General features: G+C 48.4%; 1 protein-coding gene across 4 annotated transcripts; it reads left to right on the top strand.

Moving 5' to 3' along the window:
* Nucleotides 1–5,587: 5,587 nt before the first annotated feature.
* On the top strand, nt 5,588–22,474 carry LOC125636709 (dynactin subunit 3). Of its 4 annotated transcripts, none has more exons than XM_075128327.1 (7): nt 5,588–5,963; nt 6,968–7,052; nt 8,220–8,306; nt 14,452–14,510; nt 14,813–14,910; nt 15,595–15,741; nt 18,867–21,242. In XM_075128327.1, exons 1-5 carry the CDS (start codon nt 5,847–5,849, stop codon nt 14,831–14,833), a joined length of 369 nt encoding a protein of 122 aa, XP_074984428.1. In that variant the 5' UTR covers nt 5,588–5,846; the 3' UTR covers nt 14,834–14,910; nt 15,595–15,741; nt 18,867–21,242. The 4 variants fall into 4 exon arrangements, with proteins under 4 accessions (XP_074984428.1, XP_074984427.1, XP_048706229.1 ...); XM_075128326.1 differs by lacking the exon at nt 14,813–14,910 and adding an exon at nt 21,299–22,474 and having other exon boundaries at nt 5,661–5,963; nt 18,867–18,986; XM_048850272.2 differs by lacking the exon at nt 14,813–14,910 and having other exon boundaries at nt 5,661–5,963.
* Nucleotides 22,475–23,928: the final 1,454 nt, after the last annotated feature.

The raw sequence follows: 23,928 nt of genomic DNA, 5'->3' as shown, positions 1-23,928 counted from the left end.
TTAAGACCAGGCTGGACGAGCCCCTGTCAGGGCTGGTCTAGGTTTACTTGGCCCTGCCTAAGGGCAGGGGGTGGGACTAGATAAGCTCTCGTGGTCCCTTCCAGCCCGACATTTGTGTGATTCTGTGTTACAATATTCCCCATAAAGAAAAGGAGTACTTGTGGCACCTTAGAGACTAACAAATTAATTTGAGCATAAGCTTTCGTGAGCTACAGCTCACTTGTGAATACAGACTAACACGGCTGCTACTCTGAAACCTAATATTCCCCATGTCATTGTGACTGATGTTTGTTATAGAATCATTATTTATTCCTTTACAATTTGTTTATTTGGAATTTATTTACAGCAGAGCCTGTGGGAGACAATTTCCAGCCATTCAAAAAGCGACCATGACCCTTGCCCAGGAAGCTCACAGTCGCAGGACAGACTGACAAGGGGACAGAGGTTGGGGAAGGAGAACAATAAATAGGGATTTTTTTATAAAATCAGCTTGAGTCAGTATAAGGAGCGTGGCAGGAATGGGTCTTTAAGAGGGACTAATCAAGGACTGGGCAGGGGCCTTACGGGAATCTCAGGGAAGTTGTACTGTGGCTAGGGGGTTAATTAATTAATTGTACAACACTTTGATGCTGTAACATGCTCAGTGTTATTATTAATTGTATTATAACAGATGGGGTTCCAAATACGCCATCTCCTGGATAGCCCTTCTAAAACTAGTTTGCACAGGCCGCTGTGGGAAGCTCCACTCTGCAGGGCACCTGTATTTACTTTCCTTTTGAATTCTGCACTGTGAGTTCAGGTGGGGTTACCACCTTTAAGGCTGGTTTTCAGGACAAAATCATTGTGTCCCATGGCATTGTGTTACATGACACTGTGATAACATTGCATTGTGTCATGACACAGTCTTCAGCTCAATACGCTACCCTGACATACTGTTGTGCTTACAATCCCCTATGAGGCCAGGACCTCATCTCCAAAGCAATTCTGGACGTGAATCAAGGCAGCCCTATCAAAGTCAGGACTCTCCAGTGATATTCGGGGTGGGTGGTTCCCTAAAAGCTGGACTTATTGCTGCGGTTCTCAACCTTTCAGACTCCTGTATCCCTTTAAGGAGGCTGAAGCCTGAGCCCTGCCACTTGGGGTTGGGCCCGAGCCACCCTGTCTGGGGCTGAAGCATGTAACTAGCTTTGCGGGCCCCCCTGTGGTGTGGAGCCCTGGGCAATTGCCCTACTTGCCACCCCTGAACACTGGCCCTGCACTTGCAACCCCCTAAACCTGTCCAGCAACCCCCACGGGTCACGACCCCCAGGTTGAGAAACACTAATGTAGATGAGTTAACTTGCCAACTGGAAGACCTCTGCACCCCCGAGGGGTACAGGTACCCCTGGTTGAGAACCTCTGATATGTTCTATGCATATTACAAGCCTCATCTGAGAATGCTGTGTGGCCATTGCTGAGCTTTCCCAGTGCTTAGCTCTGACAGCGGGACTGTTAATTCCATCTATTCACTGTGCTTTTATTTGCATCTTTAGCCAGGGACGACACAACATCAGCATCCTGATCCAAAGACTTTGTTGTTCCAGGGGACAAGTCCTAAAGGTCGACAGTGCACCAGCGACCAGTGCACCAGCGACCATGTGCAGTTCAAGCAGAACCTGTTGCTCCTTTGGTTAGAGCCATCACAATGCCATGATTCCTCATGATGGAAGCCCTCAAATGACAGTTCAAAGGGCAGAAGTCATGGAACCTGGGGGCAGTTTATTCATTGACAGGTTAGATAGCATGCTTTGCTCCATGACATCGGTGAGACCACAGCTCCCAACACGCGATGCTCTGTGTCTCGCACCATGGGGGTGAAGAATTCTAGCATGCCAGCCTGCACCCGAAGCCAAGTGGCCTCCAAAGACAGCAGCTCCCTGCACCTTGCAGCCCACGGGGCTAGCCTGCTATATTATATCATCCCTTTTTCTTTATTGGTTTGATTGATTATATTGTTTTGACTGATGTTTTTGTGCTGAATAATTTCAGTAAATATTACTTCATTTTATTTGGCTGTAATGCAAGGAAATTACAGGCCTATATCCTGTATAATTAGCAAGAGCAAATTACCATGAGTGTTTGTAATCTTTGGCACTGATAAATGGCCTACCAGCTACCCCTTTTTAACTTTGGGGAACTGAATGTGTTTAACAGAATTCTGGAACATAGTGGTAACCACAGGGTACAGTGCAAGAACATGGAAGTAACAGCTCAGATCAAAGATAGCAGTTATGAGAATGAGATAATCAGTATCAATACATAAGAATATATCCTATAGAGTAAGTAAATTCTATCCTAAGATTTATCTGGGTGAGGAAATTAGATTGGGCATGGAAGGTTGGGCACGGATATCAATATTCAGGATAGTGCCAGGACCCTATACGAGGGCGAACCACCCTGTGGAGAAGATTCTTTTTAGAACATAAGAACAAAAGAACAGCCATACTGGGTCAGACCAAAGGTCTATCTAGCCCAGTATCCTGTCTTCTGACAGTGGCCAATGCCAGGTGCCCCAGAGGGAATGAACAGAATGGTAATTGTCAAGTGATCCATCCCCTGTTGCCCATTCCCAGCTTCTGGCAAACAGAGGCTAAGGACACCATCCCTGCCCATCCTGGCTAATAGCCACTGATGGACCTATCCTCCATGAATGTACCTAGTTCTTTTTTGAACCGTTATGGTCTTCGCCTTCACATCCTCTGGCAAGGAGTTCCACAGGTTGACTGTGTGTTGTGTGAAAACATACTTCCTTTTGTTTTAAACCAGCTGCCTATTAATTTCATTTAGTGACCCCTAATTCTTGTGATATGAGGAGTAAATAACACTTCCTTATTTACTTTCTCCACACCAGTCATGATTTTATAGCCCTCTATCATATCCCCCCTTTGTCATCTCTTTTCCATGCTGAAAAGTCCCAGTCTTATTAATCTCTCCTCATATGGCAGCCGTTCTATACCCCTAATCATTTTTGTTGCCCTTTTCTGAACCTTTTCCAATTGCAATATACCTTTTTTGAGATGGGGCAACCACATCTGCACGCACTATTCAAGATGTGGACATACCATGGATTTATGATATTTTCTGTCTTATTATCTAACCCTTTCTTAATGATTCCCAACATTTTGTTCACTTTTTTTTACTGCCGCTGCACATTGAGTCAATGTTTTCAGAGAACTATCCACAATGACTCCAAGATCTTTCTTGAGTGGTAACAGCTAATTTAGACCCCATCATTTTATATGTATAGTTGGGATTATGTTTTCCAGTGTGCATTACTTTGCATTTATCAACACTGAATTTCATCTGCCATTTTGTTGACCAGTCACCCAGTTTTGTGAGATCCTTTTGTAGTTCTTCGCAGTCTGCTTGGGACTTAACTATCTTGAGTAGTTTTGTATCATCTGCAAATTTTGCCACCTCACTGTTTACCCCTTTTCCAGATCATTTATGAATATGTTGAATAGGACTGGTCCCAGTACAGACCCCTGGGGGACACCACTACTTACCTCCCTCCATTCTGAAAATTGACCATTTATTCCTACCCTTTGTTTCCTATCTTTTAACCAGTTACTGATCCATGAGAGGACCTTTCCTCTTATACCATGACAGCTTACTTTGCTTAAGGGCCTTTGGTGAGGGACCTTGTCACGGGCTTTCTGAAAATCTAAGTACACTACATCCACTGGATCCCCCTTGTCCACATGCTTGTTGACCCCCTCAAAGAATTCTAATAGATTGATGAAGCATGATTTCCCCTTTATAAAAAACATGACACTTCCCCAACAAATTATGTTCATCTATATGTCTGACAATTTTATTCTTTACTATAGTTTCTACCAGTTTGCCCAGTTCTGATGTCAGGTTTACCCAGTCTGTAATTTCCGGGATCACCTCTGGAGCCCTTTTTAAAAATTGGCATCACATTAGCTGTCCTCCATCCATTTGGTACAGAAGCTGATTTAAATGATAGGTTATAAACTATAGTTAGTAATTCTGCAATTTCACATTTGAGTTCCTTCAGAACTCTTGGGTGATACCATCTGGTCCTGGTGACTTATTACTGCTTAATCAATTTGTTCAAAATCACCTCTAATGACACCTCAATCTGGGATAGTTCCTCAAATCTGTCACCTAAGAAGAATGGCTCAGGTTTAGGAATCTCCATCACGTCCTCAGCTGTGAAGACCAATGCAGAGAATTTATTTAGTTTCTCCACAATGGCCTTATCATCCTTGATTGCTCCTTTAGCATCTTGATCGTCCACTGGTTGTTTAGGAGGCTTCCTGCTTCTGATGTACTTAAAAAAAAAAATTGCTATAACTTTCTGAGTCTTTGGCTAGCTGTTCTTCAAATTCTTTTTTGGCCTTCCTAGTTGTATTTTTACATTTCACTTGCCAGAGTTTATGCTCCTTTCTATTTTCCTCACTAGGATTTAACTTCCACTTTCTAAAGGATGCCTTTTTGCCTCTCACTGCTTCTTTTACTTTGTTTAGCCACGGTGACACTCTTTTGGTCCTCTTATTATGTTGTTTTTTTTAATTTGGGCTACCCCTTTAAGTTGAGCCTCTATTACGGTGTCTTCAAAAAGTTTCCACGCAGCTTGCAGGGATCTCACTGTTTGCGCTGTACCTTTTTAATTTCTTTTTAAGTCACTACCTCATTTTTGTGTCGTTCCCCTTTCTCAAATGAAATGCTACGGTGGTGGGCCGCTGCGGTGTTTTCCCCGCCACAAGGACGTTACGTTCAGTTATGTTATGGTCACTGTGACCAAGCGGCCCAGCGGTAGCCACCTCTTGGACCTGAGCCTGTGCTCTGCTTAGGAGGCAGTCAAGCACTGCCTCGCCTCTGGAGGGCCCCGGGACTAGCTGCGCCAAGGAGCAACTTCTGCTGCTGCAGCCCGTCCTGCGGCGACCTGTACCCAGGCAAGGTGGGGAGAGCGGAAATCCCCCCGCCGCCAGCCCGGGCTTTATCGCAACGGCGTCTCCCAGCTCCCGGAGCCTTTCGCAGCCACTGGCCCCAGCCGGGCCCGCATGCGGCCGGTGACGGATCCCGACGCCTGTGCGCGGCCGCAATTACTGGCCCCGCCGCGTCTGCTTCGCTTTGGCTCCGCGAAGGCTCCGACCTCGTTCGGCTCCACGCCTCCTTCCCCGGCTCCGGGGCCTGCGGCGGGGCCAAGAGCCGACGCGCCCCCGGGCCGCTCGCGGGGAGCCCCGAGGAGCTCAGCCCCGGGACGGGGGGAGCCCTCGGCCCCACAGGCGCTGGGCTGACAGGAGCGCGCCCCGCCCGGGCCCAGCGCAGCCCCGGGGCGCGGAGCTCAGCGCCGGAGGGGAGCCCGGTCTGACAGCGCAGGGCAGGCCCGGGACGCTGTCGCCATGGCAACACTGGGAGCAGGGCATGCTGGGACTGATCATCTCCATGGCAACACACGGAGCTGGGGAGCAGGGCATGCTGGGACTGATCATCTCCATGGCAACACACGGAGCTGGGGGAGCAGGGCATGCTGGGACTGATCATCTCCATGGCAACACACGGAGCTGGGGAGCAGGGCATGCTGGGACTGATCATCTCCATGGCAACACTTGGAGCTGGGGGAGCAGGGCATGCTGGGACTGATCATCTCCATGGCAACACACGGAGCTGGGGAGCAGGGCATGCTGGGACTGATCATCTCCATGGCAACGCTTGGAGCTGGGGGAGCAGGGCATGCTGGGACTGATCATCTCCATGGCAACGCTTGGAGCTGGGGGAGCAGGGCATGCTGGGACTGATCATCTCCATGGCAACGCTTGGAGCTGGGGGAGCAGGGCATGCTGGACCAGATCATCGGATTTAACCGCCCCTGCCTTCGCCCGTCAATTCTGGAGAGGCCGCGTTCGATTGGCTCCTGTCACGGGGGAGTCCCGCCCCCGCTTCCGGCCGGCCGGGTGTGGACAAGATGGCGGCGGGCGGAGGGCTGCAGGACCGGGTGGAGGCGCTGGAGCGGCGGGTGTTCGGGGCCGGGGCGGCCCGGGACTGGGCGGACCCCTCAGCACCCGCCCCCCGGCCTGTGTGTGACCCCCGCTGCGGGGCCGGCTCCCCCCACCAGGGGACCATCCAGGGCCCCTGGGCTGGGCCCGCGCGGAGCCTGCGGCTCGGGGCCTTGCGCCGCTCCAGGGGCGGGTGGCTCCAGCCTCCGCATTGCCCGGCAGCAGCGCCGGGGGGCTCGTGGGGGGCGGGGATTGGGCCCGGGGGGGGCGCGCTCTTGGGGGGGCAGGGATTGGCCGGGGGGGGGAGGCTCGTGGGGGGCGGGGATTGGCCTGGGGGGGGCGCCAAGCTTTGGCTGTTGGTTCCTTCAGCAGCGCGGCCATAACCCCCCCCCCCGGCTGCGGGTTCTCCTCCAGGGCCTTGCTCGCTCCACTCCTGCCCCCAGCGATGCTCCCCGGCGGGCAGAGCGCTCCCGGGCCGGGGGGGCAGGCCCTGCACGGGGGGCAGGAGGACTAGTGCGGGGCCTTTTGTCCCAGTGCCCCGACGGGCTGCCTGGCTCGGGGCTGCTTCGTTTACTTCTGAATTGCCGCCCCCTCTGGGGTACAACACGGGCTCTGTTTAGCAGCCCCTCGGAACGTCACGTGACCATTCGGGCAGCTCCTTGAACTATGCTGCCTGTGAATGTTAGTAGCTGAAACCGTTTTAAATAGGTTTCAGAGCAGCAGCCGTGTTAGTCTGTGTTCGCAGAAAGAACAGGAGGACTTGTGGCACCTTAGAGACTAACCAATTTATTTGAGCATAAGCTTTTGTGAGCTACAGCTCACTTCATCGGATGCATTCATCCGTTTTAAATAGACATTTTATCTCCTGTCACTGCTGGTCTGTTCCTGACAGTTTAGTCTTATTGGGATCCAGGAAGTGTCACTTAATCCCTGTTTGGTTTATACCATCTCTTACCTTCTAGGCAGCAGATGGTTTGGTGAAAGTTCAGGTGGCTTTGGGGAACATTACAAGCAAAAGAGAGAGGATTAAAATTTTATATAAGAAAAGTAAGTATTCATCCAGCATTTGTGTGTTGCGGTTTTTTTACCCCCAGGATTTAGATCCAAATTGTATTTTATGTGGTGGTCTTGTTGGGTGGCCTGTCTGAGATCATTTGAGGTGTGTTTTGCAGTGGGTTTAAAAACAACCTTCCTTTGCCTCCAAAGGATCTAATTATGACTGAGTAGACAAGCTGGCAGCTCTCTTGAGTGGGGTGTACCTTGTGAGAGTAAGGCATCTACTTTGGTTTCTGTTCCATTATCAGAGATCTAAAATCTAAGGTTTCAGCTTTATTCCTTCCCTAGGACTGTGCATTCTACCCACTGTGATCAGATCCCCCTAGAAATCTGCAGCCCATCAGGCCTGGTGTTATCAGCAAGGGGTAGTACATATTCAGTGTATGTGCACCTGCAGAAAATCATGGGCTTTGACTTCTCACTGGCATTGGAGCTTATTACTCCCTGCTGTGTCTATCAAGGACAACTCCGATTGCAAGCAACCTTGGGATTTTTGTATCAGAGGAGAGATGTCGCAGAAACGGCATGCTGTGCCTGGAGAGGACACTGGTGCCACTTCAGCACACCCTCGGCCAGCTTCAGAAAGCAAGACTTGCGTGTGTAAAGGAAAGACATTTCAGAGGGCAGGGGAAGTAGCAGGCCACATGATGGAAAGGGAGGACTCGCTCTGTGCCTTCCCTTTAAAGAATGAATTGTGACCTCTGCAGTTGAATTTAAAATTGGCTAATGTAATACTTAGAAGGTTAGTGGGACCTTGTGTAAATAATGGGTGCCTATTGGCGTTGGGCCATGTGAGTACACACTTCTTTAAAATAAAATCAAACAAGGAAACTTACAGGCTTGGTGCAGCAGCGACTTTGTACTGTTGAGTCAAAAGCCATTCCTCTCCGATCCCCCACTGAGGATGCCTCTGCATCTTCCTACATCTGGATTGTTGTCTAAACTAGTTAGTCAGCTCAGATTTGTAAGCTCTTTGAGGCAGAGTATGTCATTCAAGTGGTCTATAAAATGCTGTGAAAGTTCATGGTACTATAGAAATACTATAGCTGCTGATTCTTTTTAGCAAAATTTTGTAGTAAGTAGGAAGTTGCAACTGGCAGTACTTCCAGAACTAATCACTTCTCTCTCTCCCTCCCTGTAACCTACTTCTGATCTTAGTTGAAGATTTAATAAAATACCTGGATCCTCGGTACATTGATCGAATGGCTGTTCCCGATGCCATGAAACTGCAGTTCATCTTAGCAGGCATGTCATGAAATGAAAGGAGTATGCTCATTCCCCAAAAGCTCTCAAGACAAGCAGGGTGAGGGAGATCTTAACTGAATGCACCTGTCCATCTCTCTTTTAATCATGGGCTTAGGATGGAAATGCCTCATTTGGCTTCTCATCTTCCCCTGTAAACTGGCCAATGCTTCAGTAAAAGATCAGAACTGGAGAAACTACAGTATGAATTGTACAGGGAAGAACAAGCCTGGTTCAGTCCCCAGTCTGGCTCCCTGGCATGCACTTGGAATGCAACTGGCACCGTGGAGCTAGTTCCTGCATGAGGAATGCTTTTCTTGCTACCAAAGGCCTTCCCTGAATGAGTAATGGACCTTGACTCTCTCTGAGTCTGTCTAGCCTTTGGTCAGAAGCTTTGCAGGGGGGAAGGGGGGTGGAGAAGGGGTGTGTGGAATTGTTTCCCTATGTCTAGCAACTGTTATGGTAACAAAACTGCTCTTAAACATCACAATATATATACTTCAGTGTTCATAAGTATTGAACTTCTAACCCTGCCCTGCTCTCTCACAGGGGACCTGAGTCGCCCCTCTCCTGTGGTAGGCGTGTGTAACTCCATTGTCTCCAGTGGCATTGTCCCCGATTCTTATTGGTGTAAGCAAGGGAGAGTCGGAGCCACGAGGTTGACTTTTAATGGGGCTCAACAACTGAGCCAATGAAAGAGCAAAAAAATGTGCTTTTTCCATTGCTAGCTCAGTGAGGAACATCCTGGCTTCTGCTCCTGGTTCTTCCCTTTTATGTACTGTGTGCTGCCTTTGAGCTTCTGTTTCCCCATCTGATAATAGCTACCCCAGAAAAGGGTGGGGGATGTTTGCGAAAGGCACAGAGATCCTTGATTGGTTGGAAGGTGTGATAGTAACCCACAGTATCGTTGTGGTGAAGTCTTTCTGCTGCGTGTAGGTTTGATTGCCTTATGAGAAGGGGAAGCTGAACCAGGCCAATTAATCAACTTATTTTTTCTCATCTGTGGAAAGCTGAAATAGTGTTTGACTTAAACTTCTCCTTCTCTGTCTTTTAAACCGGAGGAGCAGTTTATTCTTTCCCAAGCCGCCCTTCTGGAACAGGTGAACAACCTCCAGCCGTTCTTGGACAGTGCACACACAGAATCATAGAATCATCATAGAATATCAGGGTTGGAAGGGACCTCAGGAGGTCATCTAGTCCAATCCCCTGTTCAAAGCAGGAGCAATCCCCAACTAAATCATCCCAGCCAGGCCTTTGTCAAGCCTGACCTTAAAAACTTCTAAGGAAGGAGATTCCACCACCTCCCTAAGTAACGCATTCCAGTGCTTCACCACCCTCCTAGTGAAATAGTTTTTCCTAATATCCAACCTAAACCTCCCCCACTGCAACTTGAGACCATTGCTCCTCGTTCTGTCATCTGCTACCACTGAGAACAGTCTAGAGCCATCCTCTCTGGAACTCCCTTTCAGGTAGTTGAAAGCAGCTATCAAATCCCCCCTCATTCTTCTCTTGTGCAGACTAAACAAACCCAGTTCCCTCAGCCTCTCCTCATAAGTCATGTGTTCCAGGCCCCTAATCACTTCTGTTGCCCTCCGCTGGACTCTTCCCAATTTTTCCACATCCTTTTTGTAGTGTGGGGCCCAAAACAGGACACAGTACTCCAGATGAGGCCTCACCGATGTCGAATAGAGGGGAACAATCACGTCCCTCGATCTGCTGGCAATGCCCCTACTTATACATCCCAAAATGCCATTGGCCTTCTTGGCAACAATGGCACACTGTTGACTCATATCCAGCTTCTCATCCACTGTAACCCCTAAGTCCTTTTCTGCCGAACTGCTGCCTAGCCATTCGATCCCTAGTCTGTAGAGGTGCATGAGATTCTTCCATCCTAAGTGCAGGACTCTGCAGTTGTCCTTGTTGAACCTCATCAGATTTCGTTTGGCCCAATCCTCCAATTTGTCTAGGTCCCTCTGTATCCTGTCCCTACCCTCCAGCATATCTACCTCTCCTCCCAGTTTAGTGTCATCCGCAAATTTGCTGAGAGTGCAATCCACACCATCCTCCAGATCATTTATGAAGATATTGAACAAAACCGGCCCCAGGACCGACCCTTGGGGCACTCCACTGGATATCGGCTGCCAACTAGACATGGAGCCATTGATCACTACCTGTTGAGCCCGACAATCTAGCCAACTTTCTATCCACCTTATAGTCCATTCATCCAGCCCATACTACTTTAACTTACTGGCAAGAATACTGTGGGAGACCGTGTCAAAAGCTTTGCTAAAGTCAAGGAACAACAGGTCCACTGCTTTCCCCTCATCCACAGAGCCAGTTATCTCATCATAGAAGGCAATTAGATTAATCAGGCATGACTTGCCCTTGGTGAATCCATGTTGACTGTTCCTGATCACTTTCCTCTCCTCTAAGTGCTTCAGAATTGATTCCTTGAGGACCTGCTTCATGATTTTTCCAGGGACTGAGGCGAGGCTGACTGGCCTGTAGTTCCCAGGATCATCCTCCTTCCCTTTTTTAAAGATGGGCACTACATTAGCCTTTTTCCAGTTGTCCGGGACCTCCCCCAGTTGCCATGAGTTTTCAAAGATAAGGGCCAATGGCTCTGCAACCATATCCGCCAATTCCTTTAGCACTCTCGGATGCAGCGCATCCAGCCCCATGGACTTATGCTCGTCCAGCTTTTCTAAATAGTCCCGAACTACTTCTTTCTCCACAGAGGGCTGGTCGTCTCCTCCCCGTGCTGTGCTGCCCAGTGCAGCAGTCTGAGAGCTGACCTTGTTCGCGAAGACAAAGGCAAAAAAAGCATTGAGTACATTAGCTTTTTCCACGTCCTCTGTCAGACGGTTGCTTCCCTCATTCAGTAAGGGGCCCACACTTTCCTTGACTTTCTTCTTGTTTCTAACGTACCTGAAGAAACCCTTCTTGTTACTCTTAACATCTCTTGCTAGCTGCACCTCCATGTGTGATTTGGCCTTCTGGATTTCACTCCTGCATGCCTGAGCAATATTTTTATACTCTTCCCTGGTCATTTGTCCAATCTTCCACTTCTTGTAAGCTCCTTTTTTGTGTTTAAGAGCAGCAAGGATTCCACTGTTAAGCCAAGCTGGTCGCCTGCCACATCAAAGGTAACGTGCTCATTTGCAAGCTACCTTTTCGTAGCTGCTGTCTTGATGTTAGCAAAGACCAGTGGCCTCTCTTTTGTTACTCTTCGTGCTGAGAAGTGTGTGGAAATGCTGTTTTTAAAAGTTCTCTAGCTGTCTGCCTCAACTAACCGGAAACCATTGTAAGAGTTTCCAGCTCTGAAGAGTTTGCAGTCTAAGAAGACTAAAGCAGTGCAGCAGCATGCAGAACAAATACAGAATGTGGCATGGCAGTCCTCTTCAGCAACATGGGTGATGTAGAATGATGTAGTGGTGGGAGTCTGCTATAGACCACCGGACCAGGGGGATGAGGTGGATGAGGCTTTCTTCCGGCAGCTCGTGGAAGCTACTGGATCGCACGCCCTGGTTCTCATGGGTGACTTTAATTTTCCTGATATCTGCTGGGAGAGCAATACAGCGGTGCATAGACAGTCCAGGAAGTTTTTGGAAAGCGTAGGGGACAATTTCCTGGTGCAAGTGCTGGAGGAGCCAACTAGAGGGGGAGCTTTTCTTGACCTGCTGCTCACAAACCGGGTAGAATTAGTGGGGGAAGCAAAAGTGGATGGGAATCTGGGAGGCAGTGACCATGAGTTGGTTGAGTTCAGGATCCTGACACAGGGAAGAAAGGTAAGCAGCACGATACGGACCCTGGACTTCAGGAAAGCAGACTTCAACTCCCTCAGGGAACTGATGGGTAGGATCCCCTGGGGAACGAACATAAAGGGGAAAGGAGTCTAGGAGAGCTGGCTGTATTTCAAGGAATCCCTGTTGAGGTTACAGGGACAAACCATCCCGATGTGTCGAAAGAACAGTAAATATGGCAGGCGACCAGCTTGGCTTAACGGTGAAATCCTAGCGGATCTTAAACATAAAAAAAAGCTTACAAGAAGTGGAAGGTTGGACATATGACCAGGGAAGAGTATAAAAATATCGCTCTGGCATGTAGGAATGATATCAGGAGGGCCAAATCGCACCTGGAGCTGCAGCTAGCAAGAGATGTCAAGAGTAACAAGAAGGGTTTCTTCAGGTATGTTGGCAACAAGAAGAAAGCCAAGGAAAGTGTGGGCCCCTTACTGAATGAGGGAGGCAACCTAGTGACAGAGGATGTGGAAAAAGCTAATGTACTCAAAGCTTTTGACATGGTCTCCCACAATATTCTTGTCAGCAAGTTAAAGTAGTATGAGCTGGATGAATGCACTATAAGGTGGGTAGAAAGTTGGCTAGATTGTCGGGCTCCACGGGTAGTAATCAATGGCTCCATGTCTAGTTGGCAGCCGGTGTCAAGTGGAGTGCCCCAGGGGTCGGTCGTGGGGCCGGTTTTGTTCAATATCTTCATAAATGATTTGGAGGATGGTGTGGATTGCACTCTCAGCAAATTTGCGGATGATACTAAACTGGGAGTAGAGGTAGATACGCTGGAGGGCAGGGATAGGATACAGAGGGACCTAGACAAATTGGAGGATTGGGCCAAACAAAATCTGATGAGGTTCAATAAGGATAAGTGCAGGGTCCTGCACTTAGGACGGAAGAACCCAAGGCACTGCTCCAGACTAGGGACCGAATGGCTAGGCAGCAGTTCTGCGGAAAAGGACCTAGGGGTGACAGTGGACGAGAAGCTGGATATGAGTCAACAGTGTGCCCTTGTTGCCAAGAAGGCCAATGGCATTTTGGGATGTATAAGTTGGGGCATAGCCAGCAGATCGAGGGACGTGATCGTCCCCCTCTATTCGACATTGGTGAGGCCTCATTTGGAGTACTGTGTCCAGTTTTGGTCCCCACACTACAAAAAGGATGTGGATAAATTGGAGAGAGTCCAGCGAAGGGCAACAAAAATGATTAGGGGTCTGGAACACATGACTTATGAGGAGAGGCTGAGGGAACTGGGATTGTTTAGTCTGCACAAGAGAAGAATGAGGGGGGATTTGATAGCTACTTTCAACTACCTGAGAGGTGGTTCCAAAGAGGATGGCTCTAGGCTGTTCTCAGTGGTAGCTGATGACAGGACAAGGAGTAATGGTCTCAAGTTGCAGGGGGGGAGGTTTATGTTGGATATTAGGAAAAACTTTTTCACTATGAGGGTGGTGAAACACTGGAATGCGTTGCCTAGGGAGGTGGTGGAATCTCCTTCCTTAGAAGTTTTTAAGGTCAGGCTTGACAAAGGCCTGGCTGGGATGATTTAATTGGGGATTGGTCCTGCTTTTGAGCAAGGGGTTGGACTAGATAACCTCCTGAGGTCCCTTCCAACCCTGATATTCTATGGGCTTGAATGTATTCTCCTGGCTACGATACTCCCACTGTACAGGAAGGATGAATTTCAGTGACCCCAGAGCCATGTTATACTTGCTGGACTGTTAAATATTCCTGAGATGCTGGTCCAGTGAGCCAGTGTAACTATGAGGGAAAGTGGAGGCCAACAGATACACACTTTAGAGAATCCTTAGAATCTTATAGGGAAAAACTCAGTAGAAAGTCTCCATTCTAAGGGGTAGCTTCCTGTTCACTGAGTATCCCTGCCCCTTGCACAGTGAGGTCTCTCTAGTCTCCATGCAGTTGCTTATCAGTAATATTCACATACAGTAATCCATCTGCATGCTTCATACAAGTCTCTTGGGCATCTAATCCTCAGCTTGGGACCCATATCTCACGGCCCCAGAAGCAGCAGAGGGGTGACTTTGGAAAGTTGTTTTAGGTTGGTTCTGATCAGCGTGTACACAAACAACTAAAATGTTGGCATTTCACTTACTTTGCAGTAAAGTGGCAGTAACCAGTGGTGGTATGGTGGCCAGCAGTATTTCTCTTCAGGGCATTCTGAGCTGTAATGTGCTTCCTCTGACAAAGAAGTGTATTAAAGAAGTGTATTATTAAATTAATCCCAATAGAAACACTTTAAATATGCTTTTACACAGTTGTCTCTACTTTGGTAACTGCAAATTTCCTGGATGTAAAAACTAAGCAGTTTTTGTTCTTTTGTTCTGTGTGCTTTGCAGCTGCTCCTGACCATGCTGCCAAACTGCAGCGACTTGCTCAAATCCACATGCAGCAGCAGGTAGCATGAATACTTATGGTTAATCTTCAATGGGCAGGGATGGGGCCTTTTGTTAACCGTAGGTAATTTGTGGGCAAGGATGGGGTAATTAGTAGCACAGACTAGAGCCATTCTAGTTAAGATGATCAGTATTTTTTTCTTTCCATTACGTTCTTTTCAGTTTGTCCAAATCATGGAATTTGCCAGGAGTCACACGAGATCTCTGCTCAGGAACATCTCAGTGTACAAATAGCTTTGGGTGGCTTTTTTAAAAACTGCAGTGGGGATACTAATGTCTAACTGCTAATTACCCCCAATACTAGGCTGAGATCCCGATGGCATAGTGAGGCAGTGTGGCCTCCTTCCGACGCAGAGAGGGAGAGACAACCACCACCTAACTACAGTCCCCTTCCCAGTTCAGTTGGGTGGGAATCTGAACATCAGTTAAAATAAAATAAGCAGCTCAGTTTACAGCACTAGGTAAAGTGTCTGCCTCAAGGCCTAATCCATTGAGCATGTTGTATCTGATTGCAAGGAGTGGAAGGAGCATTTGCCCTGTCTTCCTTGAGAAGTCTTCACTGAGGCTGTGTTAGTGGTTAGTGTATTTGGTTGCTTTTCTGACAGAGCTGTTCCAAAGTCACTGAGGTAAGAAGGATTTCTTGATGATGAATTGATTTCCTACTTCAGTGGAGTTGTCACTGCAACTCTCTGGCTAAATGTGCATGGTTGTCTCCTTCTAGTAGCTAGTCCACTTGGAGGATTTGAGCTGGCTTACTCAGCTAATAGAGTTAACCCCTTTTACTGAAGCAGTACAGGGGCTCTTGCAGCTGTAGGTCCTGGGTTCCGTCCCTGGTGATGACAGAGGTGTCCACACACATATAGCCTCAGGTTAACCACCGCACTCCCAGTGCATTATTGCAGCAGAGGTCCCAGATACACTAGAGGCAGCCTGACAACTGGTACCAAGGAAAACTCAAACGGGGATGATGGGGCAAGATTGTCTATCCAAACAAAGAAGAGAGAGGCACGGGCATATTTGCAGTCTCCTGTTCTCTTTGGCTGCTGAATGGTATCTAATATCTGGGGTTTTTTCCACGTTTTCAAGGCAGTCAGAGTTTATTACAAGCAACGAGTCAAAGATAATGCAACATCGGATGTATCAACATCTACACGCAGACATCAGGACCATGTTTGATGGCATGCTCCACACAGCTAAAGAAATCATGGAGAAGAGCTACACCCCAGGAGAGATGTAAGAGGCTGGAATTGTGTATTAGACCTTTCTGTAGCTCTCCCCATTTCCTTACGCTGCTTCCTGCCATACCTTTGCGAGCCAATGAGATCTTGTTCGTGCTTGCTAGGGCCTTTAGCAATGGGATTTTCAAAAGCTGTCAGCGCTGGCCTGACACTGCTGCCATTGAAGTCAGTGGGAGATTGCTCCCAGTGAAGTCTGTGGTCAGAGTTATGCCAGTGTGGAGCACTTCTGAAAATCTCACCCTAGGGGCTTGCTCACTGCTGTGCCCTGACAGTATCTGAACACTCTTAACATTACCAGGTGGAGGGCACTATTCCAAGGAAATTGTTTAGGTTTTTACTTGTTCCTGGAAATGTATAATCTGGAGTTGCAAAGTCCTGCAACAGTTGGTCCCAAATGGCATCTAGAGGCCTGAGATGTCCCTTACAGGATAGCAAACATAATTACAGAGGCAGTGTGGTGTAGTGAATAAGGCATTGGATTGAGAGTCAGGAAAGCTGGGTTATATCCCCGACCCTGCCACTGACTTGCTTTGTGACTGTGGGTATGTCACTTAACCTCTTTATGCATTTATTGTTCCATTTGTACAACTGAGATGACAATACTTCGCTTTCTTTATCAAGTGCTTGGAAATCCTTGGATGGAAACACTGTATAAGTACATCTTAAAATACTACAAGTTAGTGGGATTTTGTATTTAAACTTAACCTTCTCTTCCCATCATGGAAACTTGATATTTGGATTCCTTAGCTTTGAAAGACCAGTGTTCCCTCTAACTTTTTCCATCCATGTGCAGAATTAATTTTGTTATGTGAACCAATATGGAGGTGATGTGTGGTGGGGGTGGGGCTGAGGGGTTCAGAATGTGGGAGGAGGCTCAGGGCTGCGGCAGAGGGTTGGGTGTAGGCCCTACCACTTGAATTCAAGTGGTTTACATGGCCCAGGTGTGCGACTCAGCACCTCACATGCAGAGTGGGATATTTTTCAAAAGCAGTCAGCATTGGCTTAACTCTGCTCCTGCTGAAGTTCTCCCATTGACTTCAGTGAAGGGGAGATAAGCAAACACCAAGTGCTTCTGGAAATCTTACCCAGAAACTTTAACCCTTCCTCAAATGCAGGTTTACTAACACAAATGGGAGTAATGGAATCAATTGTAATTTGAAAAGAATGTTGTCATACCTCCTCCACTAAACCTGATTATTTAAAATAAATAAATAAGCCACACAACAACGCTGGTGTTTGCTTTTTATGTCTTTAACGATATCTGTATAGAAGTTTATAATATTTGCTGTTCTTTTAAACTAGAAAAGGAATTCTTGTGGCACCTTAGAGACTAAACTAGTTTCAGAGTAACAGCCGTGTTAGTCTGTATCTGCAAAAAGAAAAAGGAGGACTTGTGGCACCTTAGAGACAAAAACAAATTTATGCTCAAATAAATTTGTCTCTAAGGTGCCACAAGTCCTCCTTTTTCTTTTTGCAGATACAGACTAACACGGCTGCTACTCTGAAACTAGTTTAAACTAGCTTATCCTACCAAATCTTTTTCTTTTTGAAAACTCAGCTGTGTGCTATCACCTGCTCTTCCTAATGAAGCTGCATTTTGTCAAAGTCGCTCTGTTAACAGCTTGCTTGATTGGGCATTCAGACTTTTGATGTCAGGATGTGCTCAGGGACAGAGCATTGCTGGTGTAAAACCAGCAGAGGGAGCTAAATTACCGGCAGTAGGTTCTTACTACAGATGGTCAATTTTCACATTTGGAAATTTGGAAAGCCTTTTTTCCTTGAAATGTTGACAAACAGGAATAAAATTGTAGAGAGTCTCAATTTCTTTCTCTCTCTTCTTCCTCCTCCTCCCCCCACACCCCCAATGTTTTTTACTGGCTTGCATGCATTTGGTCTGTGGTGATATACGGAATTTTGCTTGATTATTTGATCGACATCTTTAAGACAGAGTGCATTCCCAACCAAATTGAAGGTAGCACACACTTTTGTGCTCACACTGTTGGATATTGTTTTTTATAGTTGAAAACTTTTGGTATCCGACGCAATCATTTAAATGACACACACTCTTTGTGCTGGTAAAAAGTGGCAATAGTAGTTACAATTAAACTGCAGCTAGAGGTACAAAACCCTATAAACCTTGCGGTGTACACGTCTTTTTGCAGCTTTGAAAATAGGCTACAAGCTAAGCTTTCCCTAAGCTGCGTGGCCATGCAGCAGGCTATCAAGGGCTGCACAGGGGCAGAGCCACAAGGGCCTGGAGAGGACAGAGGTAGGGGGTGGGCGGGGAGCAAGTTTGGGCAGGCGGGGCTGCGGTGGGGACAGGCGCCTCTCTCCCCACCCCAGCCCTGGGGCAGCCTGCACCCCAGCCCTTCATCTCTGGCTTCATGCCAGAGCCCACACCGCCAGCTGGAGCCCTCACACCCTGCACCCCAACCCTCTGCCCCAGCCCCGAGCCCTCTCCTGCATTCCAAACCCCTCGGCCCCATCTCCGCCCCACATCCCCTCCATATTGGTGCACATAACAAAATTCATTCTGCACATGGATGTAAAACATTAGAGGGCACATTGGTAAGGATACTAATAGCATTCTGCTCTTACATAGTAACTTTACAAATATCAGTATAGTTACTCCTCCTTACTGACTCTGTTCAAACAGGATGTCAGTGGCAGAGTCAGGGATATAACCTGAGTCAGCAGAATCCCTGTCCTCTACCCGACTGCTACACCATGATGTCTTCGGTAATGTTGTTATGAACTTTTTAAGAAGTATCTTTTCCTCTGCATTGATTGATGCCCTTGACCAAAGGTGAATGATGAGATCTTGATTTTTTCCTTACAAGAGTGTGATATCAACCCATTCTGTATTTTTATCCATCGTTTATACCACGCTAATCTCCGCATGAGCTCTTCATGGGATGTTCTCTACATCATATTGTGAGATGAATTCAGCCATGAGATATTGTATCCACTGTTTTTCTTTGACACCTAGGCAGTCATACCACCATGAGGAACATAGGATGGATAGACTGATAGGTCTATCTGTAACATTAGAAATGCCTTGTAACCCACTGCTTGTTGTCAGGTCTGGCCTCTGTTAATCTGCTCATATGTTAATTGCAGGTGCCACCAGTGATTCTGGCGAAATGTGTCAGACATATGAACTTGGCAGAACAGAGGGGAGACCATCGCTGGAGACCTTCGTTCTTTTCTTTTGCAAACCTTCCAGCTACTATTTCACAGGTAGAGCGCATCTGTCCACTCTGTGGATTCTCTTGCACTGCTTTCAAATGCCCTTATTCAAAAACCTTCTCAAGAACCAGTTCTTCAGTGATGAACCTACAGTGTTAGCCCACGAATTAAGGGTGGGTCGAGGGGCAGCCAGGTGTGGAGAATATGCATTTTGATAAACTGCTCTGGCTAAATGAGTCATTGGAGTGGGGGACTGGACCCAGTGTCCCTGTGCCTCAGTGGGTCACAGCTGACAGTGCCAAATTCCAGACAAACCCCTGTGAAATAGGGCAGGCTCACCCCAAACTGGTGGTGGCTCTTAGTGGAGCATACCAAACCAGCAACAAAAGTAAACTTCTTCTTCTGTCTCGCCACACTGGTCAACAAGAAGTCAAAAATGCAGTGTCCTCAGACACTCCAGCCCTTGTCTCATCACCCAGATACTGGATTCTAAGATGAGTGGTTACTGAAAACCAATTTAATCAAACATAGGGTCCTTCTAATCTCAATAGATCAGCCACTTAGCCTGGTCAATATATACCTCAGATTTTACCCAATAATCACGCTGATTCCAGTTCTTGAGTAACTAAAAACTAAAGTTTAATCATAAAAGAAGAAAGTTGGCAATTATTTGTATGTATATGATTTATTAACCATTAAGTCCTTATATCAGGTTTGCAGCAGTGATGGAATAGACTGCTGGTTTGGAAAGTCTCTCTCTGTGGTAACTTCCAAAAGATTGGAAGCTCTTCAGTCCATAGTTCAAATTCTCCTTTTAGTTGTAAATCCAGTCCAGAGAATCAGGGCAGGAAAGAGGCAAAATAGAGATAGCTCCAGGGTCTTTTATACCCTTTGCCACATGCCTGGAAATGTACTGTCTCTACTTGGGGAAAGGTACTGGCCTAAGATGGAGTCCAGGGTTACATGAGCATATCACATGTCCTTACATAGCTTGATGACTCTCGGGGTAGCCATTGCCCATATTCTTGCTGAGGTGTCCACAGGAAGAGCTATCTGGGTGGAGTGAGTTTCTTCTATGTCCCATTGTGAGAACTAAGTGTCCTTGATGTGCCATCAATAGATAGCTGTCTGGCCTTAATTTCTATTTTACCTGGTGGGTGTTACCTAGGAATACGATGCAGCCAATGAAATGAGCTTTAGCTCACGAAAGCTTATGCTCCAAATAAATTTGTTAGTCTCTAAGGTGCCCCAAGTCCTCCTTTTTTCTTTTTGCGAATACAGACTAACATGGCTGCTACTCTGAAATATGTATGTATGTTGCCAGTGCATAGCCAATATTCATAACTTCTGATACAAAAATGATACATGCGTATAAACAGGATCATCAGACTTAGCAAATCAGAATTTTTCCACTGACACCTTACGTGCCCTACTTTGTAGAAGATTTGAGGCAAAATTGAGCAGGGGGTTGGACTAGATGACCTCCTGAGGTCCTTTCCAACCCTGATATTCTATGAATGTCAAAGATATAAATGGTCATCTTATTACACAGCGTCACACCCAGGTCTCTCGCCTCCCAGGTAGACTCCCTAACCACTAGACTACAGACTCATTCTCACTCAGGCTTAGGTTACAGTTCAGCACATCTCCAAGGTAGTCTCTCCCTCTGGGCAATGTAATTAGTGCCCCGAAGGATTTTGCTGTGGGCATGGCTACGCTCCAAAGGTCAAATCACTGCCCTGGGAGTGCTCCCCTGGCAGCGCGTTGGAGTGCGAGTGTGGTCATGCACCAGTGCTGGGAGAGAGGGCTCCTGGTACTCCCCCTCCCTGGGGGACACTGTTTACACAGGCGTGTTACAGCACTGTAACTTGCTGCACTCAGGGGCCTGTTTTTTCACACCCCTGGGTGAGAATGGCACTCTACAGCGCTGCAACAGTGTAGCCAGAGCCTGTATCTATGGGTATCTGCCTTTAACTCTTTCAACTGGAATTCTACAGTGGGAAAAGTCAAAAAGAGAGACTTGCTTTTTATGTTCTGTTTACAAGCCATCAGGCCTCTTCTCTTTACCACCGCAGCTGAAAAACTTCCTTAAGCGGGTGCAGGGTTGTTATTTTATCATTTCTATAGTACTTTGTGTCTGAGTACCTCAAAGTGCTTTACAAATAACAGCTAATTGGGGAGGTAACTCCCTTCTCTTCATGTGTCAGTATAATAGTGCCTGCATCTCTAATTTTCACCCCATGCAGCAGAAGAACTGCGTTTTTTACCCACGAAAGCTTATGCCCCAATAAATCTGTTAGTCTTTAAGATGCCCTCGGACTCTGTGTTGTTTTAAGCTAATTAAGCCTCAGCTTCCTTTTTAGAAGACAACATAAGCTACCTCTTACGTGGAAGCAGAAGCTGTTTTGCATCATCACACAACACCACTATCCAATAGGGTTTGGGTAGCTCAGTTGAAACGGCAGCAGCAAGGGAGGAGGAAGGATATAATTACCTGCGCTGAAATTTCACTGGGCCGCGGGAGGATGGATAAGTACCCACACAAGAAATACTTTAGGATCTTCAGAGACCACAAATGGTTTAACGTCTTGTCCAAAAGACAGCACCTCCCAGCAGTATAGCATCAGCGAGGGAGAGTGGATCAGTGCTGAATCGGAGAGGAATTCCTCGTCAGGTACATCTGCACTGAAAAACAAAAACTACAGTGAATCTGAGCCTGGGTGTGACAAGTTCCCCGAGATACAACCTAGAACTGAAGTACCACTGAGTCCTCTGTCCCATCGATCTGGACTTCCTTTCACACTGAGCTGCTCCCCGGTCCAGCATCCTCCATTGCCTACGTGCTCCCTCTGAGAAGCCTCCATGGTCCCTGGGCGTGTGGGTTCCCTTTAATGGGGTCATTATCAGTGTCTAGCTTCTCCATTATTGTACCTGAAAGATTAGTATGGGGTGTTTCTAACTTCACAACATAGTCTGGTGACGCACACATACACTCTAATAGGCTATTCGTGTTCAACAGATGCAGACTTTTAGACTGATACCCCACGAGGCCTACTTTGTACAAAACCTCTCATAAGCATATCACCAAGGTAAATGTGGGAGTGCCAGGGTGTTGCTCTGGGGTATGGGGTTGCACTGGGTCAGCTGACTTAGCTCATGCTACAGGGCTAAAACCAGCAGTGTAGACGTTCCTGCTGGGGCTGGATCTCAGGCTCTGAGCCACCCTTCCCATTGGGTTTCAGCGTCTGAGCCATAAGGGCTATCCCACTCTTTTCAGCCCAGGAGCAAGAGACCCAGTCAGTTGAGGCTTGCTGCTGTGGGTTTGGGGTGGCGGCTTGGTTTGTTTTTTGCTATGTAGCTGTACCCTTACTGATTAACCAATGTGACACTTAACTGTGTCAAGTGGCACTAACTGATTAATCCCACTGGACAGAGAGGTCTTCCTGGAAGTCTCAGATGCAAATATTGTCCCATCTCAGCCCTGCGTAGCTTGAAACTTTAATAAAAAATAAAATAAAAAAGCAATCATTTAATTTTCACACCCCTACAGCGTAGTCCTTAACCTGACCCCTCTCATGCTGCTAGCTGGTGTTCTATCTCACAGAAGCAAGGCTTCTGGGCCGGGTCGGGGCCCCTAAGGCAGCAGCTGGATGAGACTGAGCAGATGAGACCAGGCAGCTGCTGGCGGGTGGGCCAGGACCGGCCGCACAGGGACCCTGCAGCCAGTGGAAACAGGGTCAGGAGCAGCTTCTGCCTGAGTAGGTGCAGCCACCCCAGGCTGTTCTCATACCCACCCACCCTCCCTCATCTCCCCTGCCTATCCCCCCCACTTCTCCAGCCCCGCAAGAAGCTGCGTCCCATGCCCAGGGAGCCCTTGGCCCCAGCATTTGTGCTGAATCCACTCTGGGCCCTGGGCACCTCTCCCCCACCCATCCCATCTGACCCTCTTCCCTCCCCGTGCGCTGTCCTTGCTGCCTCTCCCACCCCCCAAGGGCCTGGCATGGCTACTGCTCAGCTCTCCTGCCCTGGGCATGCCCTTCCTCCACAGCCTGTAGCTCCCAGCCCTGCTCCGACCAAGTCCCACCGCTGGCCCCAAGGGCTGTGCCTCTTGGGATTTGTCCTGGGGGTCCCAGCGATCCTGCCCCGATGCCCTGTCAGTCCCTGGCAATGGCAGTGTCGTGCCGCAAGCTTGGCACCCAAATACATCCATGCCTCTGAGCTCCAGAGCGCCTCCTGCAGGACGCCCGGCAGATCCCCAGCACCTGTGTGTGGCCTGCGAGTGTTGGCCTCAGTGGGTGCCTGCCTTCGTCTCGGCCACCCATTTACCTCCGTACACTCTGCAGCTGGCCCGTCCTCGAATGTATCACCTACTAGTACTGCCTCCCTGGCACCTTCACCACTCCAGACCCCCAGTCCCAGGGGGCAGCTGGCTCTGCTCCAGGGCAGCCCTGCTCCCGGGCGGCCTTTCCCCAGGCCCAGCCTGCCGACAGAGGCATCTCTGTCGATCCGCTTTGCTCCGCTCCTGCGCTGCCGGAGGGTACTGTGCCCTGAGGACCGTGGCTCTCATCCGGCTGGTAGCAGTTTCCCAACCTGGGGCTCTGCCCCCTTCCAGGAGCAGGGCCAGAGGAGGCTGGGGCAAGGGGGAGGTTTTGTGGGCCTAGGTCTGCCCCTTCTCCGCCAAGGGAAGGCTCCTGCAGATCCTCTCCTGATGCAGCTGCCCTGCACTCCCGCTCCCCCCTCTGCTGGGCTCACCCAGCAGGTGCCTCCTCCTAAGGCGCTGCGGAAACCCCCCGACCCGAACATGGGGGCTGGCTGCCAGCCAGGGCCAGCTGCGGGGGGTGGAGTCATTGCTGTGCCCATGGCCGCTGGGGCTGCCAGCCAGCCCCCACCCACCCTCTGCCACCTCTCACTGCAGTGATCTGGGGCTCCTTTCCTCTCAGGGGGCCTGACCCTGCGTAATGCTGAGCCATCAACTCCCACAGACTTCAAGGAC

Source organism: Caretta caretta, chromosome 5 (assembly GCF_965140235.1).
Source record: "Caretta caretta isolate rCarCar2 chromosome 5, rCarCar1.hap1, whole genome shotgun sequence".
In the NCBI taxonomy this organism is placed as follows: Eukaryota; Metazoa; Chordata; order Testudines; family Cheloniidae; genus Caretta; species Caretta caretta.
Note: the sequence above shows the minus strand (reverse complement) of the source record. Positions and strands in the feature narration are given on the sequence as shown.